Raw genomic sequence first — 19,537 nt, forward strand, 5'->3', positions numbered from 1 at the left:
GGTTAATTAAGACTTTCTAACAGCTTGTCAGGTAGAGAGAGAGAGAGGATGACTTTGAAATTAAGCAAACTTGCTATCTTTTTGTCTTATTTATCTTAAACCTTTTTTTAGAAGTATATAGAAGATGCTTATATATAAGCATCTTGTAAATGCTTATTTTCATTTTAACCACAATTGGTTTGCACATTTCAAAGCAATGCATTGAACAGCAAAGGACTGGATCCCCATAGGTGTGGTAATCCTGAAAATGGGGGACAATGAAATGTAACGTGTCCAGTCTATTGACAATCCAGTCTTGAGAACCCAGCAGGGCACAGGATGCCTCTCCTCTGCATGGTACGGGTTAGGTTGGGAGGTGGTAACTCAGGGTTTGGAGGAGGTGGACAGGGCTTCTTCACTGGCCAGTGGGTTCACCTACACTAGCATTTGTGTTCAGGTCTGAAGCTCACTTTTGAAATGACTCTCCCCTTAGTCCCTGCTTACCATGCTTTAGTTACCACCACAAGGTGTATGAACCCAATTACTTTCAGGTGAAACTAAAACAAAAAATACATTCTGGCAGGACACCTAAAGCACCAGAGGGAACCCCTAGTGAGCATTCAGGTTTGGGGATGAAATTAGACATTGTCCGAACGCTAACACCGACTTCCCAGGCCTGTGGACATTGGGTTCTCAGCAGTAAGAGTTTTGCTCCACAGATCTCCTCTTTCTAGGCTGCTAATGTAGACATAAACTAGCTCAGCTGGAGGAGCTCCCTGGCATACTGCAAGGAGTTGGGAGAGCATCTGGCCTGAAGGGGTTTAAGAAGAGCTTGTACTTAAGCATGTATGGAATTCATTTTGGAGTTAGGTATTTACTGAACGTGGAAAAAATGCACCATCCCATCTATCTCTATGTAATTTCCCAGCAATGATGCACTGACAAACCCTCTTCTCAGAACTGGTGTGCTAGTATCGTCAGTGGTACTGAAGGCAAAATTAAGATTCTCTGACTTCATAAATTCATAGGTCGATTACTTTTTTCTTTTTTTCCTCTAAGTCTTCGTAATTTAGCTCTATTCAAAAATATGGGGATAAAATTAATTCTTGCCAAGTGGCAGGGGACAAAGTCAGTAGGGGGGAAATTAGTTCCAGCTTTTGACAAATACATTGTAAGGAAGAATTATTTGCTTAATAAAACTGTAACGATTACTTCACTTGCAGTGCTATTTGACTTTAAGCATCTAGTGTGACTATGCCAGGAATGCAAGATCAGGTCTCCAAATGTATGTGGAGCAGTTTATAGACTAAAGAAAACTGGAGCTCAACATCATAGGGAAGTTACACCAGTATAATCCAAGGTGTAAAATGTCACACAGAAACTACTGTGAAATGGCTTCAAATTTAAGTTAACACATCCCTCTTCCACATGGTCTTGTAACAAAGTCTCTAGTCTTGTACAATAGGTACAGTTTCTTATTACATTCTATGGGAGGTTTTTAAAAACTATAAAAGGTTATTTTAAGTTCTGTGAACCGTTCCTTCCAGGAGCATGTGGATGCGATTACTTCATGAGCTCCGAGGCTGCTCATTCTTACACTGAAAAATCGAGCTTTGTCGCAGGTCTTTGCTCTCAAAAAGAGAGTTGCACGACCTACAAGATCTCACAGGATAAGAAATAAATTTTCATCTTTGCTGAAGTGTTTTTGTTCCCTTGACCTTACTCTTCTTAAGTTTTCAATCTCATTTTCTGTGTTGGTAAGAATAAATCGTCTGGTGAGAGGGAAACAGTAGTTGTAACCTATCTCAGGTTTATTTAGACTTTTGCATGTCTGTGTTGGAAACAAGCCAGTGAAATACGGACTAAATGAAATCATCATAAGGTGGCCACTGAAGGGTATAGTATATTGCATAGTTATCACTGGGTATTTGTCAACTGTGATGATGTTTCAAGAAGGACCCTTTAGGGATCTGCCCAGCTATACCCTACGGTATTCGTTACTAGGTTGCTAAATTTTTCCATCCCTCTGCAGAAGCCATCTGTTTGAATTGAACTGAGACAAAACTACCGATATACAGAGGAATGGGCTTAAATTTATGACACTGGACCTGCGGTATATTTGGAGAACTGAAAATGAGCACAATTTGAGAAGGTTGCTCCGTACTCAAAATGCTCTTGAAAAAATAGAAGAATAAGGAGAGAGAAAATATACCACGCTCTAAGGAGACAGGTGTGGGGAAGATGAATGGATTATATAAACATGGATGAAGAAAATAAATGGCCAGGCAGCTGTATGGCACATCGGAATCTGGGCAATACGTCGAATCACATGCTGAATGCATCATCCTTTTGAGACTGTTGAAATCTGGAAGGTTGACCATGTGGTTTCCATGAAATATAAGTGGGAAGGACTCCACTTTAGCCGCTGCTGGTGAGGTGCAGTAGTGTGCAGTGCTCAGTTTGGAGCGTTGTGCTTTAAGAGAAATACATGCAGGTTGGAGAAAATCTAAAGGAGAAACTAGGAGAAACTGTGTATATTAGTAATGTGACTAGGAAGAAAGGGCTGAAGTTTGAGCAAACGCATGTGAGAAATCCTTGCGGGAAGAGTGGAGACTTCTTGTTCTTCACAGTCACTAGGAGAGGGGCAAGAAACAGCTTCTTGTATGAGCTGGGTAAGAGGAAAAGCTTGAAAACTTGATATGGTGACAACACTGGAACAGGCACCTCAGTGAGCTGAGTAATAGCTGTCCCTGGAAATTAAGAGCAGGGCAGACATGCACATCGGAGGTGGTTTAAGTGTACTTGGTGTACTTGGAGAGAGATGAGAGCTCATCTAACTCTGTTTCTCATTCTGTACATTCTTGATCGTAAAAGGTTGCAAAATCACGTAGGTATCTCCGCCAAGCAACCCTTTCCCTTTGGCATACTTGACCGCTGCAGCCCCGTGCAAGTTTGCACGGTGAGTTTTGTTCCAGCTGCCTCTTCACTATCATGGGCTCTCTGATTCCCCCCAGCCTCCCGCAGCTGGGAGGAACCGAAGTCAGTAGGGTAGCTTAGCCTGAGAGAAACGCCTGAGGACGTTTGTGATGTGGAAGATGCTCTTTTGTAGGTGTCACTTTTTCTGGGACTTCATCCGTGCCCAGGGCCTTAGAAAGCAAACGGCCCTGTTGTAGCCTGCTGTCCTAGCTAACTCCTTTTCCTAATATCCTCTAAGGGCATACCGCCATATTTGACATCTGTCTGTCAAATTCACAAGTCTCTCCTTGAATCACAATGTTCCCCCTGTGGAAGCCTGTCAGCTGCTTCTGTTCCCCTTTGCACTGTAGACTGTAGCTGCTACAACCATTAAGCTCCCACTTTCCCCAGTCTCTGTAAGAGGAGTACTTCCTTGGCATGCACGAAGTTGATGGTATCGTGGTAAAAATGTGAAGTCTATACCCACATTGCACTTAGTAAAATATGTAATATCTATGCAACGCTGTTACTGAAGAGAAGCTAAGTAGGTGACGTTTCTGAACTGTGCATAAATGCTTCTTGCACACATTATTTTGCATCTAACTTTTTGACAAAAACGCCAATTGCTTTTTATTTTTCTCAGCTATACTGACTTTTCCGAGCCTGAGCATAGATTGGTTTAATTCTTGCCTTAGTTTTGCTAAAAACCGCAGTGGTGACAGCAGGTCAATATGAAGGATCCTTTTTAGTTGTCAGATAAGAATCTGAAGTTTGATTCATATTTACTGAGATTTTAATTTTAATTTTGTTAACTTCAGGAGCTCAGTATAGGATTCACTTTAAAAAAGGCACACCCGCAATACCATCGTGGAAGGTGAGGTTGAATGGAGTCACGCTTTAAGCATGAAAAATGATTCAATCTTAAAAAGTCCATGCTGGGGTCCGGACAGCAAGTGTCCCGTGTTAGCATGCATCGCTGGACTAACGAAAATACAACATTGTTTTCTCTCTCTGGTTCTGAAATCGGAGACTGCATATTGTTGTCAATGCCAGAAGGAACAGAGACTAGATATTGGTTTAAATCATATATATTTAAAGGCTCTTTCCCCCCCAGATGTGTGTATTAATTGGGAAACAAACTGGCGGGGAGGGGGGGGAAATCCTTTGAAATAAACCAGATTCCTAATGGAATAAGAAAACTCCCTCCAGTGCATTTTCTCCCTCTGTGTCAGCTTTTATAGTTCTGTTTCTGGCACGCATCTTTTGAGATTTCTTTAAAGATTGTTAAGAAATTTTCTCTTACATCAACAAACAATTTTCAGAGCCTGAGCAAAGCTTTAATAAAAAGCATCTTGCACAGAAGATTGGTAACTGGGGAGGGAGAGGGGCAAAAGAGGTTGTAGGGCGGGAAGCACAGGGCTGCTTTGCAATTTGTTTTTTACTTTCTAAGATCATCAAAATGTAAAGCTGCATTTCAGGCTTGTAAACAGGTTTTTTCTTCCAGGAAAAGACATGCTTGTATAGGGCATGTGTGTGGAAAGATGTGTATTGAGAACTGCAATCAGTAACTTCATTTGCACTTGCAGGGTTGCGTTTATTAATGTCACACTGTCATTAAGTTGCCCTGTCTCAAACTGACTCAGCCTGTTAGCTAGCACTCAGTAAATGGTGAAGAACAAAATTTGAAGGAAACCCTTAGAGGTTCAGATAGTGCTATAGGAAGCCCCTCCCAACAATACTTGAAAAGCCTGGGAAATGTACAGTAGACCAAGTGTTTTGCTGAAGCTTTAAATGCTAGCAAAAAGCTTTCCAAGTTTTTACTGTCAAAAAGCTCCTGGACTCACCTGCTATTTTTTTCTTTCCCCCTTGGGGGTGTACAACGAACAGTAAGCGGGAATACCTCTGTACAGAGTTCAGCTGAGCTACCACCAAAATTCCTGTCTGAGAGCATAATGCATTACGGGCTCAGCAGACCAGTAATGCTCTCTCGACTCTCTTGTTTAAACATAATGACAATACTACAGGCTTTTTCCAAAATACTTTGGGGGGAGGGCAGACGGGGCGTGTGCGTATGCATGTGTATCTGTCTGTCTGGAAGTCCATGCCTTGAAGGTGGAGGGAGCAAGTTTCGCATGAGGCACCTTCAGGATTGAAGGTAAAGGAAATACAGGATGCACATCTGGAACTGCTGTACTAATGAGAGAATTAAGAGAGCACGAAGCAAGCACAGAGCGTGCCCATAAAACAGAAGGTCGAACCTTTTTTAGCTCTAGGTCTAAGTTAAAAACCACGTTTTGGTAATTCATTATGCGCCCAGAATGGCTAAGGTATTGATTATTCACAGTGTGCCCAGGAACGATGAAAGAATGCCACTTTGATCCGAAAGGAGTAGAGATTAGCTGTATTAGCTTGGTGCTTTGATCACCGGGGGAGGGGGGGAGAATCGTGGAGTATCAAATGCTTTTTAATACTTAAGTAGGAATGGAGAGTAGGGAAGAATGTAACCCTGCAGAGATTTTTAGGTGTTTTCAACAATAACTGACTGAAACTGTATGTTTTCAAAATATGCTGGGAGACTGCCTTACAGGAGGTAATCATTCCCACAGTACTAAAAATTGTTTATAGCAGGTGTTAAAAAATGACACTTTTTGCTTTTGATTTTAGTTCCATCTATTTTGCGGTGTAGAAACAAGTGTTTGTTCTGTGGGTTTTATTTATACCTTTTTGTTTTCCCTTTTTGTGCTGGTTTGTGTAAAAAACAAATAAGCAACAACCAACCAAACAAAAAGCCCAAAGCAAATGAAAAAGTAAAAGGAAAGGAGAGAAATTCTCAATACCAAATGTACGTAGTAGTGGAAGATACCTCCAGCGCTTGAAAAAAATGTGTATTCTTTTATATTAGAAGCATCCTTGTCTTAAAATCTCAAGAAAAGAGCAAAAAGTAAAGGCTCCAAGTCTGCCACATCTTCTGCACATGTTTAACTTCAGGCCCTGTTATTGGTTTTGGTGGTAATGTGAGGCAGGTCAAACATACGGTAAGTCCTTACAAAAATTAATCTAGGGGACTGTTGCCTAAGTGGTCTGTGGAGTCAGTGCTTGTCTGCAGGAGCCTGGCTGCTGCTGGCATTTTGTTTTTTTTCTCTCCAGCTGTAAATCTCATTTTTAAAGTACCGGAGTATACCAGACGCTTTCCAAATAACACTCCTCGATGCAGTTATTTGCAATAGCTGCCAGGGGGGTATTGGGAGGTCTCAAAGGGGAGCAGAGTGTCTGCAAAACCCACTCTGCATTAAGATACGGTTCTTGCTCAAAAATACACAAATCCCTGGGTTAGGTCCACGTAGCCGTAGCATAGACTCAGAAGCCTTGAAGAAAAAGTTTTTCTTGTCACTTGCTGAAATAGTGAGTTTCTGTCTAAGTAAAACAAGATACAGAAGAGGAAGAGAGAAGGAGCTGGGTAGCGTAGGTTTTTCCTTGACAGTGTGAGATGCTGATTTTGATCTCTCTGCAACTGAACTAGGTGATCTTGGGCAAGCTGCTGGACTTTGTGTCTTGGGTTCTTCAGCTAGAGTTGTGCCTCTCTCCCTTGCAGACAGGCTGTGAAAATACAGGCCTGTGGTTGTTATGTTGCAGCTAGTGAGAGCAGAGCGTGCCTGTGCTGGGCTAAGTAAAAGCTTGACGAGGAAATTCATGTGTAATACGCTGATAAAATTCATCTAAAATGGACTTAATTTTAAAAACTCTGCCTAAACCCAGATTTGGGCAGGTTTGTTGAATGCATTTCTGGCTCTACCCTGCTTAGCGCATATCTATGCTGTCACAGTCACAGAGCTGTGGAGTCGGTGTTATTTAAGGAGATGGCTTTGCATGCTTCCCTGAAATGTCTGAACACTGAAGTGATAGCAGAAGATGGGACACAGAGGAAAGCTTGGTGCTCTAAAACCACTGCTCTTACTCCATTCGTGATAGCTGTTGTTCTACTGGACACTAAATTGTGGTTCCTGTATTCATCTCTGGATGGTGCTTTCCCTCATAAAGAATTTCTGTTGATATCAGTACCGAGAGGTCGGAGATGGAAGGGGTGTGCTCAGCAGTAGCATTCATCTCTCGTACACTGGTTGCATCTTGTGTAGCGTAATGCTGAAATATCTCAGGGTCTCTAAATGTATTGCCTATGGCATTTGCTTGAACCAAAATTATATCCTAGTTGTCTTCCAGTCTTTTACTTGTCTTGCTTGGAGAGCTGGGAGCAGGAGTGGAAATGACTCATAGGCAGCAATGTTGGCACAGAGAGAAAACAGTTGAAATAATCTTACAGCAAAGGCAACCTTTCTTAGTAGCAGAGGCCCTTTATTTTTGTGCCTGCTTTTTGCCAGTAAAGTGAAATAAAGAAGGTAAAGTAGTAGCAATTTTTTTTGGGGGGTGGGGGGGTGTTGACTGCTTCCAGTGTGACGATTATGCCTAGTAAAAAGAGCATGTAAATGTTGTGCAACAGCTCTGTAACAAGTTTCCAGGCGTGCTGTTTCTTCACCACTTACTTTTCTGGGCTTGTTTTTTCAAATCCAACTGAAGTTCACTTTAGTCCATTGGAAAGGAGTGCTTTCTGCGTGCACATGAAGAGACACAGCCAACCCCCCTTCAAGAACTAGTCACTGGGCTCTTGGTTGACTGCTGAGTCACAGTTTGCATGAACGAAAAATGAACTTCTTTAATGACACAATGAAAATAAGTGTACGGGGTTGTGCTTTTCGCATCTGCCCAGGTCTGGTGAAGGAAGCAGCATTTGCCTTGTGAGCTCTTCTTTGGCCTCCCACTGGACGGCTGGAGGAGCTGAGAGGCAAAGGACCACAGTATTCCTCCCCTAACAGATTACAGCTGCCTAGGTAGTGCCAAGGTTCTGAGCAGTTACTCTGTCAAAAATGCCTGCAACTCAAATGTACTCATGTCTTGCAGTGTTTAGTTGAGAGTATAAAGAATTAAAATCCCTGGACTTCCACTGCCATCTCCTCTTCATTACAGGGCTCAGAGCTGCAGCCCCTCCTTTGCTAGCATGGCTTTGACAGTACAGCTAGGGGTGCATCTCTGTCATGTACCCAACACTAAGGTGTTTTCAGAGTATACTCTAAGATAGGTTTTGAAATATGCGTCTCCTCACTCTCACTGGTAAAAATGACTGCTTAACCCCCAACAAACCCCGAAGCCCATCATGCTCCATTAACAAATGGGCTAGCGGGGTGCTGTGCTGCGCAGAGCTCTGTGTCCACCCACTGCTTACTGAAATAATGTGTTTTGTCTTCCAGACTCCGACCTGAGCATGCGGACACTCAGCACACCCAGTCCAGCATTAATATTTCCACCGAATTCCCCCGGTTTCCAGAATGGCAGAGGGTCGTCAACATCTTCATCCTCAGTCACTGGGGAAACTGTTGCCATGGTCCACTCGCCGCCTCCAACCCGTCTCACTCATCCTCTCATCCGTCTGGCATCCAAGCACCAGAAGGAACAGGCCAACATAGACCGGCTGCCTGACCACTCCATGGTCCAGATATTCTCCTTCCTGCCCACCAACCAGCTGTGCCGCTGTGCCCGTGTGTGCCGCCGCTGGTATAACCTTGCCTGGGACCCCCGACTTTGGAGGACTATTCGCCTGACTGGCGAGACAATCAACGTAGACAGGGCTCTTAAAGTGCTGACCCGGAGGCTTTGTCAGGATACACCCAACGTATGTCTCATGTTGGAGACGGTAATTGTTAGTGGCTGCAGGCGGCTCACAGACAGAGGACTCTACACCATTGCCCAGTGCTGTCCAGAACTGAGGAGGCTGGAGGTGTCTGGCTGTTACAACATCTCCAATGAGGCGGTCTTTGATGTCGTGTCACTGTGCCCAAACCTGGAACACCTGGATGTGTCAGGTAACAGGGAATATTTCAATACGGGTGCCTCTGATTCTAAAAGCCTCATGCTTGTCAAACCCCTGGCCTCACAACCGCACACTTTCCCTTTCTGTGTTGTCTTCTGAAGTAGGAATGCCAGTCTCCTAACACAGTACTGGTGAGACAGGCATCACTAGAACCTCAATGCCCCAAACGCCAGCAGCACCTCTTGAGTGGCCAGGCCTCCTTTAATGGAGACGAGCTAGCAGAGGTGGCCTGTTCAAATAGCACAAGTACTTTTAATAGGTTTTTGCACAAAGCACCCTTACGAGGGCCCATGTTGCAGTCAGTGCTACATCATACGGTGAAGGCTAGTCACTTCAGCAAAATTTGTTTATCTCTTTCGTATATCTATATTGTGTGTGTATATCTATAATTTATAGGTAGATTATATGCTTATAAAGTATATATCTGTAATCTGATAAATGACTTGAGGAGATGCTCAGAATCAGTGCTAGGCTTTTGTCTGGGTATAAATATCAATTGTCATCCCTAGCTAAACTCCAAGGTACCCTTGTTTCCATTGCTATTTTAACAAGACTTAGCTAGCTTGGACTTTTTTTTTTTTTTAGTAGTGTATATATTTGCGTAGTGGCTTTCTGCTTTTCCTTTCACCTACTTACAATGTATCACTGCAGCTGTTTAGATCAGCAGAAATATTTTAGACAATTTTCCTCAGACCTGCTCTGGGGAAACAAGATGTTTTTTCCCAAGGTCAGCCACACAGAATTTCCTCTCTACAAATAGGTTGGCACTTAACAGAAAGGATGTAGCCAAGCAGAGCACTGAAGTAAATTTGATGTTCAATACTTATTTTGTGATCTCACTTGTTATCAGTCTAATGTTGTTATTAATCAACCGGACCAGATTTGCCATTGCAGAGATACTAATGGCAACAAGCAGGACAAAGTGGGGATAGGAAGCAATGCTATTGAGTCAGTGGTACCCAGATAAACTGACTTTTCCAAGGCTGCCTATCTGATGTACGCTGATTTGCTTTCTTTTTTCTGCCTTTCATTTTTTTTTAACTGCTTTATCCAGCTCTTTCACCTAATACTCCTAGAATGGCAGAATGTCATGGAAGGCATCAAAACAAATAGCAACAAATAAGAATTATTCACTTTTTTGATTGGTGTCTGAAACCGCCAGGTGATAAGGAGTGTCTGCGGGACTCCATGGGAGTCCTGCCCCATGGATTCTATTCGCAATGACCTTGCGTATGAGTTACTTATTGTCAGAACATACTGACATTGGTTCTTAATTGCTAACCACACATTCAGGTTGAAGCATCTCAACACCAGGAGAAAATCTATGTGCCTGTGTGATTTAGACCTAGAGCTACATACCACTTTGAAGCCTGGCTGTATCCCTGGCGTATTTATGCTTTTCCTACTACATCCTCTGGGGTGGTGTGCAGAGTTGAGTGGCTCGACTATCCTGGGCCTGGAGAGACAGGACAAGTAGAATTGCTGAGCTGAGGGTGAACTGCCTTGGCACACCAGTCTGTTAGCTGACACCCTGCGTGCACTTGGGGGCTTGTAGGTGGCTGAAAATGCTTTGGTCCACAGCTCCTACTGATAGATATGCTATAGACCGAAGGTGACTTATTCAAAAGCAGGGAAAATGAAAAGGTGATACCAGGTCTTGAAATAGGTTCTTTTGGGGTCTGTCTTCATTTGTGGTTTCCCCAAGCCTGTTACTTAGAAGATGGTGTTTGTCCCTAAAAGCTCATCAGTTTGGTCCAAAGTGTGTAAAGGGCGAGAAAAATACCTGTCTTCCTTGAATTTTGTCTCATCAACGGGACAGGAAAGTAATTTTAATCTCACATTTTTCTAAGTTGTCCTTTCTTTTTGGAGCAGGCGAGGGAAAAACCCTGGTTTTGAACATGCTCAGAAGTCAGGGTCTTTGGGTTCAGACATGGCTTTTGCTGCATGTGCCTGCATATGAATTGTGGATAATTGATATTTGGGGTCTTGTTTTGAGTCCACTTTTTTCGTTCTGATGTGGGTAATTTTGGAGGATGTTTCGGATTCCATTTTCCCGTCCTTCTGTCTGTAGTTAGGAGGACAAGGCTTGCACCTACACGCTCAAGCAATTCTCAGGACTGAAGTGATTCACTGGTTTAGTTTCATACTGAGCAAGAGAAGTTGGGTACATGTGCTGGGGGATAACGCTATACTTGTAGCTAGTTAATTAAAAGCCAGTTCACAGTTGTACATCTAGTTGAATCTCTCTCCCCCTTGGATGGTTACTTGGCAACAATAACGTACCAAAATCTTTAATGTCAAAACCAGATGTTGATATTAACTTTAAGAGTTTTCCACAATGTAAGTTCTGTCACCCTCAGCATCCACTTTGTGGGCAGGTCTGAGATATCTCTAGAAGGTGGTTGAGCTTGACTGCAAGTTATTCTCTAACACGCTAGCCAACATTTTTTTCAATCTGTTTGGAAGTTTCTCCTCCCTTTTAAAAATCAGCTATACATACTTTATGGAAAATCATGGTACAAGAGCTTTGTTTTTACATTTTTTATTATTTAGGACAGAAAAATTGTTGCAGACCCAGGAACCTGTCATTTTGCCTAAAAATCAGGCAGTTCTATATCAACATGGACTCTTTTTCTGGTGAAACCATTTTGAATATCCTTCCCATTACATATTTTACAGTGTAGCCAAAGTAACTAGACAAGGCGATGCTGAGCTTGCCAAAACAGTGATCACACACCAATGTATGTGACTCTAACCCTGCTGTGAGACTTCTGACCCATTCTCTTTCTAATTGCGGTCGGTAAAGCGTTCCCCCTTCTTGGATCCTCAGCAGACAGAACGTTCTCCATGGCCTCATGGACCCTTCATTTTCACTTAGCCAGATTTTAAAATTGAATTCTGGTCAGCATGTAAAATATCCAAACTGACTCCTTAATCCAGCAACCTCCTCAGGCAAATGCAATAGCGACAGCTACGTCAGGTCCAGCAGAACTCTGCCTAGGTGCCAGTTTCTTCTGTGGAAACCCAGCTCAAGAATGGGGACTCCTGTGGTACATTTTGTATCACCTACTCCAAAGAACATATTAGAGGTGAAATTTTCACACCATTAGTATTGTACTGCTTCCCTTTTGAAAAATCACTTTGCATTATTGAGTGTGTATGTAGTACTTATTTGAAGGCAAACGCATTTCCAAAGATTGCACCATAACATAGATGAATCTGCAACACAGTCTGAAGAGGAAATAGCAGCATTCAGTTTTAAGAAGATGTTGTTTGTTGAACAAAGTGCTTTGCTTCAAGGTCCCAGAGCTTCTGCATGACCTGTGAACGATTTGCCCGTTTCATTGTGTGAGGCCTAAGGTAAAATTTGCATCTGTTCAAATAAATTTGAAGCCTGAATTAAAAATCCAACTGCAAATTCAAATGATGAATGTAGAAATCTGATTGAAACTAACTGTTTCAAATCCATATCCCATGCTTCTTACAGAATTTGTGTGAGCCCACTGGATTATCTCAAGGGATTTTTTTTCCTTTTTGTTTTTAAGAACTGAAGCATATTCATACCTTCCACTAAGCCTCTGAATGAGAACCTGTTGTATCAAGTGGTATGGGTTTGGGTCATTCAGGTTTTTGAGGTGGTCTCCACACATTGTCATGCTCTTTACTTCCAGACTACGAGATTTGTGCAGCATTTCTGATACATGGAGCTCTAAGGTCGTCATCCTAACTTTTCTGGCTTTTCGTGGGTCACTTCATCCCCGTTGGCCAGTGTTTCAACAATACGGAAAAGGTCTTTTTATCCCCATCTGAGGGCACCTCTTTAGGCATGAGCTGCAGAATTTGTCTGAGTAGACATTTATGGCTAAAACCGTTGGGCCTTGATCACTAACAGGTAGACCCTCCCTTCTTCCTTGCAGCTGTTTCTAGCTATGCTAATGCAATGTGCCGGGCTGAACTTGGCACAGATAAGAATTTCCCTTCAGGAGCCCGAGACTGCCAGTTTGCAGTGCAACAGAAACAGCAACTTTCCAAAAAAAGCTTTCATTCACCACCATGCACAGAGTGCAGGTTAAAAATGGGGAAGTCTGTGAGCGTGTTTTTCCCTTTAATCGAGCTCTTTATCTTTCCTTGCAAGGTCTGGTGTTTCTCCTCTAGTCTAGTTACCTCCATTCATGGCCAGACTTTCTCACTTGAAACAGTTCTTTTCTGCGCCGGTCCATGTCCTCCCGTGCCCTTACCAGTCTGTTGGCTCCTGCTGACTCTCCCCATTCTCCTTAGGTTACCCAAATCTCCACCCTTCTGCAAGAACAGAGTCTTGCCATAGTTTTGCATCCTTCCCACATCGCAGGCTTGGGGCTGGATGCACATCTGTTCTCCACATGCTTTTTGGAGGATGGGTGGGGTTTGTCTTTTTTATAATGGGGTTGGATGGTGAAAGAGCCTCTGATGTTGGTTTACAAACTCAGCCAGTTAGCTATGAGACTGCCTCTGATCAAAAAGCTGCGTTGGTTGTCATGTAGTACCATTTTCTCAAATTGTCACTGGGTTTATATTGCAGTAAGAGATCATAGGCTGTCCCTAGATAAATCTAGGACCATCTTTTTACATTTGGGATATGGACAAAATCGGTCTGTGGCTTTGCTGGTGCTCAAAATCCCACAGCAAGCTCACTAGCTCCGGTGGAGTTTATAATTTCCTCTGGCGTAGGGACACATCACAGCAAATCCAGACTAGTCAGTCAGGATGATTCTGCTCTTGCAACATGAAGGTATCTTCAATCACATCCAGCATGCAATTCCATGCCCACCTTTCTGGTCTTGCTGTGTGATTTGTTTTTACTGCTTGCTTAAATTCACTGTGTTTTTCCACTTAGGCTGCTCCAAAGTAACATGCATCAGTTTGACTCGCGAAGCCTCCATCAAGCTGTCTCCCTTACATGGGAAACAAATCTCCATTCGCTACTTGGACATGACAGACTGCTTCGTCCTGGAGGACGAAGGACTGCACACCATTGCCGCTCACTGCACTCAACTGACCCACCTGTACCTGCGCCGCTGTGTCCGCATCACCGACGAGGGTCTCCGCTACCTGATGATTTACTGCACATCCATTAAGGAACTGAGCGTGAGCGACTGTCGCTTTGTCAGTGACTTCGGCATGCGGGAGATCGCCAAGCTAGAGTCGCGCCTCCGATACCTTAGCATCGCTCACTGCGGCCGGATCACAGACGTAGGCATCCGTTACATAGCCAAATACTGCAGCAAGCTGCGCTACCTCAACGCGCGGGGCTGCGAGGGCATCACGGACCACGGTGTGGAGTACCTCGCCAAAAATTGCACAAAACTCAAATCGCTAGATATTGGCAAGTGCCCTCTGGTCTCAGACACCGGCCTGGAGTTTCTAGCCCTCAACTGCTTCAACCTGAAGCGCCTGAGCCTGAAATCATGCGAGAGCATCACTGGGCAGGGCCTGCAGATTGTAGCTGCCAACTGTTTTGACCTGCAGATGTTGAACGTGCAGGACTGCGATGTCTCTGTGGATGCTCTGCGATTTGTGAAACGACATTGCAAGCGCTGTATTATAGAGCACACCAACCCTGCCTTCTTCTGAAAGGACACCCCACACCTGTCATTACAATGCAGTATTAAAAACACTGATGTATAAACACACGCTCCCATATTCAGTAATGCTGTCTTTTCTATAGCTGACGGGAGTCAGCTTTTCTTGTATGTTGTGGGTGAGGGGGGTTTCTAGAGGACTATTTTGTTTGCTTTTTGTATGATCACTTTTTAAGGTGCGGTGGGTGTCCATGGAGAGGCTGCCTTAATGCAAAAGCAATGAGTGCTCAGCATCCCCAGTGGGGTGCCATTTCCATAACAGCCATGATCTTGTCCCGGGCTACAGTAGCTACCTCCAAAGGAAATAGCACATAACCCCTCCTTTGGAAATGCTACTAAGCTGTGTCAAATACATCTGAATTCCATCTGTGCTCATGAAGCTGACTATGCAATGTGTGTCTGTGTTCCCCAACTTCTTCCAATATGGCTGATAAAGCATCCCCTTGTCTCCAAGTAGTTTCTCTTTGGTAGTCATCCATTGTAATCCCTCAGGAAATACTGGGTAATGTTCTTAACCATGCTTGATTGAGGCAGAATAAGACCTGCTGGCCATTGCCGAGCACTCTGCTGAGTGAATCTGGAGATTGTGCCCATGCATGGATTCTGTTGGAAAGCCCACCTCCAGGTCGCTTGTGCATCATCACTACTTGCCTTCATTTCTAAATCCGCCCTCTCCTGCATGTGTAGTACCACCCTCTGGTAGCAGATAGGGACTTCTGGGTCTGATAAGCAGTGACATATTCATCTGAGTGAAGGAAAACAGATGAGCTATCGGTGGCCTGGCAAAGGGAAAAGCCAGCAAAATCAGCCTGAGAAGCTGCTGTAATTCCGCAAGAAGCTGAGATAGCGCTGTAGTACACCGGGGACACTCTGAGGCGTTGTGGAGCAGCTTGCACGGGGCAGTCCCAATTGCTGTGCTGCGTGGCTGTCACCAGAAAGTCTGTCTTTGTTCCTTCACTGTATCTCTTCAGCAGCCGTGGCACCACTGCAGTCGATGTTCCCTGAGCAAACCAGGCACGTGCGTCGAGGTAAATGCAGTCTGTATGTGCCTTAATACACATAGAAACCCGCCCCTTTTCTGTGGCCTTCCAGTTCAAAGGATAGATGGCTGATCTCGAGACTTCAAAGACGTTAGCCTGATGTTAGATAACACCCCTGGGGACAGAGCGGCTGAGAGTGTTATTCACATTAGATTTGGATTTTGTGAAACCTTGTCTGTGTGTGTTCCCTTAAGCTGGAGAAACAGCTGCTGTTCAACAGGGAATTAAAACGCCAGCGTTGCCCTGTGACACTGGGAGCCCCTCGTACTCTCGTGGTCACTCTTGCTCATGCAAGAGCAAGGGCGGTTTGGAGGTCCCCCCATCTCATTGCCTCCTTCCCCAGAGCGTGTGGTCCTTTCATGGTTACTTTCTTCACCATTTTCTGGCAGCCGTTTCTCTGCATTTTCACATGTAATGCTCAGATCTGAAAGCCAGACACGTTAGGGGTGATGATATTTTCAGGCAGGCCCCCTGCGCCTGACTGACAGGTGAATTCATACGTTCAGCTCAAATGCTGTAAATGTCTCGGTAGAGAACATAAGAAGGAAAGCACCATGTCTGGTTTTCATAAGCAGTAGTTCCATCATCTCCAGACAACACTAATAAAATCATTGATATGAAGTGAAAATCCATATGCTCGAGAAAAATACATAACTGCTGAGGAAATACTTGTAGCAATGCCCTCTCAAATTACAAAAAAGCAATCGCTTGGACATGTCCCTGCAGAGGGAACTTGTCCTACTGCTGCAAAAATTCCTGTAACTTATGTATGTTCCTCCAATTTTGAGTTTCTTAACATACAGGATGTCATCAGCTCTGAATTATAAATCAGATTGTACTGAAGCAAAGAGGGCCATGGAAAATGAATTTGTCATTGCTACTATTACTGGTCAGTGACTAATAGGGGGCGATACCATCCTTTGGCCAGTTAATATCACTTTGGTTTTCCTTTCTGTATTTTTAAAATTAGAGATTCTTCTCCAGCAAGTAGTACAGTATATTTTATCCAAGCCAGCTATACTTTCTGTTTATCCTTTATCTCAAAATGGCCCCGAGGATAGTTAAACGTTAAGCCCTTTCCTGAGAATGGTGGGATTTTGAGCCATTTGCACTCCTGAAATATAAGGCCTCATTAGTAACATTTAAGTGTTTATTAAAAAAAAAAAAAAAGCTATTTTTCTGGCTATGCTAAATTGAGTGAATAGTGCTACATGGTTTTTAAGGTTTCTAATGTTTAAATTGGCCTGTACTGTACAAATCTCACTATAAAACCTTAATTTGCTACCAAGAAATAAAGCAATATATTGGTAACTGATGAGCGTGCATCGTCATTTGCACTACTTGATTAACTTCTGGTGAAAAAGAAAAGATTAAATACTTGTAAAACTTTTCTTGAAAGGTAGGTAGCTGAATGAGCGCATCAGCACATCAGGTAGGTGGATGACTATATTAGAAAAGGAAAAAAATATGTATTTGTTATAGATTATGATCTTGCCTATCTGTCTCTTTAAAATTTGATTTTCCTCATGTGGTTCTCCTTGACCCTGAAACATAATCAGTAACTGGAAGTGTAAGTAAAAGAAAAAACAGGATATATAAAGCACATGTATAAAAATTTCAGGAGGGCCTCTGCATTGGTTTAAAGGCAAGTTAACGTATTTGACGTGAAAAGTAAAACGGAATGACTGAAAGGGTAGAGCACTTGCTAGTGCAGTGTTGCCTTTTGAATGCTCTAAAAAACCTACTCTGGGAGGCACTGGTGGAAAATGAATAAAGGTAATTTTTCTAAGCCAAACATTTTTAAGTATATAGTCTTACATGGTCTGAGTTGGCACTCTGAGACTGCTACTTATTTCAAGAAAATTTGAATTTAACTTATTGATACAGCTTGCCTGTTTTGACTTTTAATCTTTTTCCTATGTCTGCTTGCAAAATGACACGACCAGAAAAGAAACTGAAATAGTGCACGTGGAGCTGAGCTTGCTGGAAAGATTGCAACATGTGACTGAAGTGTCTTCGTTCCATTTTGGGGTTGGCAAAGACTATAAATTTCCTGAGCGAAAACATTGTTGATTCTTGAACCATAAAATTCGGGCTCAGGCACTGAGGCTGCTTCTGCCCTGCAATAGCATGGGGTGATCTCATCAAAGAAAGCAGCGATGAATCACATCAGTCCGGCTGGCATGTTGTTTATGTCTTCGGAATAATTTGTTTCCTGTGTAGGAGAGGTCTCTCAGAAAAGGCGCATCTAAACTACCATGCACTGTGATTATAGCCAAAGCTCTGTGTCAAGGTATTCATCCTTCTCATTCCCTTGGCATAAAAAGTGGAACTGTGTTTTCCCCGTTAGCAGCATGAGACTGATGTGAAGTGCAACACTTTTCCCTTTTTGAGCTATGCTCATCTGGCTTCCTACAAAATGCAAAACAGCCCCTGATGGATGTCCTGGACTCGGAACCGTGGTCCAGACTGTAACCTTCAGTAGTGGCTTACCTGGCTTCTGAAAACTTCTAGCCTTTGAACTGGAAAATTAAAAAGCTAGTAAAAGACCTAGTTTTAGCACTAGGCTTGAAGCAGGTCGAAACTCTCGTTAAAAAGAAACATAGTGACCCTTTGGACTGCAGACTGGCTGCCCCACGGCTGCCGGTGTTAGTTTAAAGGGGAAAAGTTCTCTGGCAGAGTTGGTGCATGGCTTCTTTTCCCCCAGCATTCCCCAGGAAAGTAACCTGCCCTCGGGTTTTTATAATTTTGTAAATTTAGCTATTCGTGCTGAAACTTCCCATGCTGGGCTTTGAAAATGTTAGTTGAAATGGTTCATCTGGTTCTGTAAATAAAGCTAGGAGGCAATGTCATTTTGCTCATGTTAAACTCCTGGTGACCTTTCCTTTGAAAACGGTTCATCGCTCTTCATCTCCTCTAAGGCCTTCAGGGTGAAAGTGTCAGCCTTGCCAGGAGGTCAGCTTTGGGACAAGGATGTGTCTCACTGATCTCCCAGCTAGAATTCACCCAAACTTAGCTGCATTACATGTCTTTCAACATCTCCAAATCCTTGACCAAGGAGAAAAGGGGCACGCTCAGGTCTTTTGGAGCTTGCAGTCCGGTGAGGCTGAGATTTGGCAAAGCTGAGAGGCGTTTATCACTCTGGCAGTGTGAAGGAGGACATGACCTGAATTATACGGAAGCTGCCTGGGAAGTCAGGGCAGGGTTGAAAGATGGGGTTTTGAGAACGGGGACAAGAAGAAGGATGAAGGAAATTTCCTGGGCAAGGGGGACTGGGACTGAGATGAGAAGAGATTGAATGATTTTCAGCAAAGAAGCTGGGGCTGGTGTTAAAAGAGAGGTGGGTTTGTATGACGTGTTGAGCAGGGAGAGTTGGGCCAGAGAAAGGGTAAGTACTGAAGAATGAAGTTTGGGGCAGGAGCAGAAACATGAAGAAAATTAACTGGACATCATGTAAATACAGTACACTCCCTCGAGGAAGGCTCTGGGAAAGGCTGACAAGCTGTTTCAGTGAGGATGCCTCAAATTTGAAACAGCCTTTCAAAAATGAAATAGTAATTTTGCATTTAATGCATCCAATATCTACCCTTTTTTATGTTTTGTGAAGCCAGAAAATCTTTACAGGCAGAACTTCTGCCTTTACCAGCAAATGCATACGGAGGCCTGAGACATTGTCAGCCTCAGTGTCTCGTTCCTGCCTTTACACCTTTGCGCGAGGTAGTCTGTCGAGAAGAACAAGGCAAGGCAGGTTTGTAACATCTATTCTTCCTTCTGCGCTGGCTTTCAGCAACACCAGCTGTTCTGCTTTGCTAAAGTGTGGAGCCAAATTCGTGCCCTTTTGACGACTGTTAAAGGGCATAATAATAATAGGTTCAAGTTACTGCCAGGCAGTAGACATCAGAATTCAAACTTAACAAAAATACATCTAACTGAACAGCGTTTACTGCATGCTATTAAACAGATTAAATCAGTTTTCTCCATAAAATAGCTGAGGGATGTTTATTTTCATGCACCCCTGCTGTACA

The 19,537-nt window shown here is 43.4% G+C and overlaps 1 protein-coding gene across 1 annotated transcript in view; it reads left to right on the forward strand.

Annotated features, from left to right (window-relative positions):
- The window catches only part of FBXL7 (F-box and leucine-rich repeat protein 7), a 151,046-nt gene extending 134,226 nt beyond the window's left edge, over positions 1-16,820 (forward strand). Inside the window, exons 2-3 of the mRNA XM_009324991.1 lie at positions 8,235-8,846; positions 13,728-16,820. Of these exons, the coding sequence (XP_009323266.1) occupies positions 8,249-8,846; positions 13,728-14,464 (1,335 nt within the window). The 5' untranslated portion in view covers positions 8,235-8,248 and the 3' untranslated portion in view covers positions 14,465-16,820. The remainder of the gene's footprint in view (positions 1-8,234; positions 8,847-13,727) is intronic.
- The last annotated feature ends 2,717 nt before the right edge of the window (positions 16,821-19,537 follow it).

The sequence above is a fragment of the Pygoscelis adeliae genome, unplaced genomic scaffold (genome assembly GCF_000699105.1).
Source record: "Pygoscelis adeliae isolate BGI_AS28 unplaced genomic scaffold, ASM69910v1 Scaffold86, whole genome shotgun sequence".
Lineage (NCBI taxonomy): Eukaryota > Metazoa > Chordata > Aves > Sphenisciformes > Spheniscidae > Pygoscelis > Pygoscelis adeliae.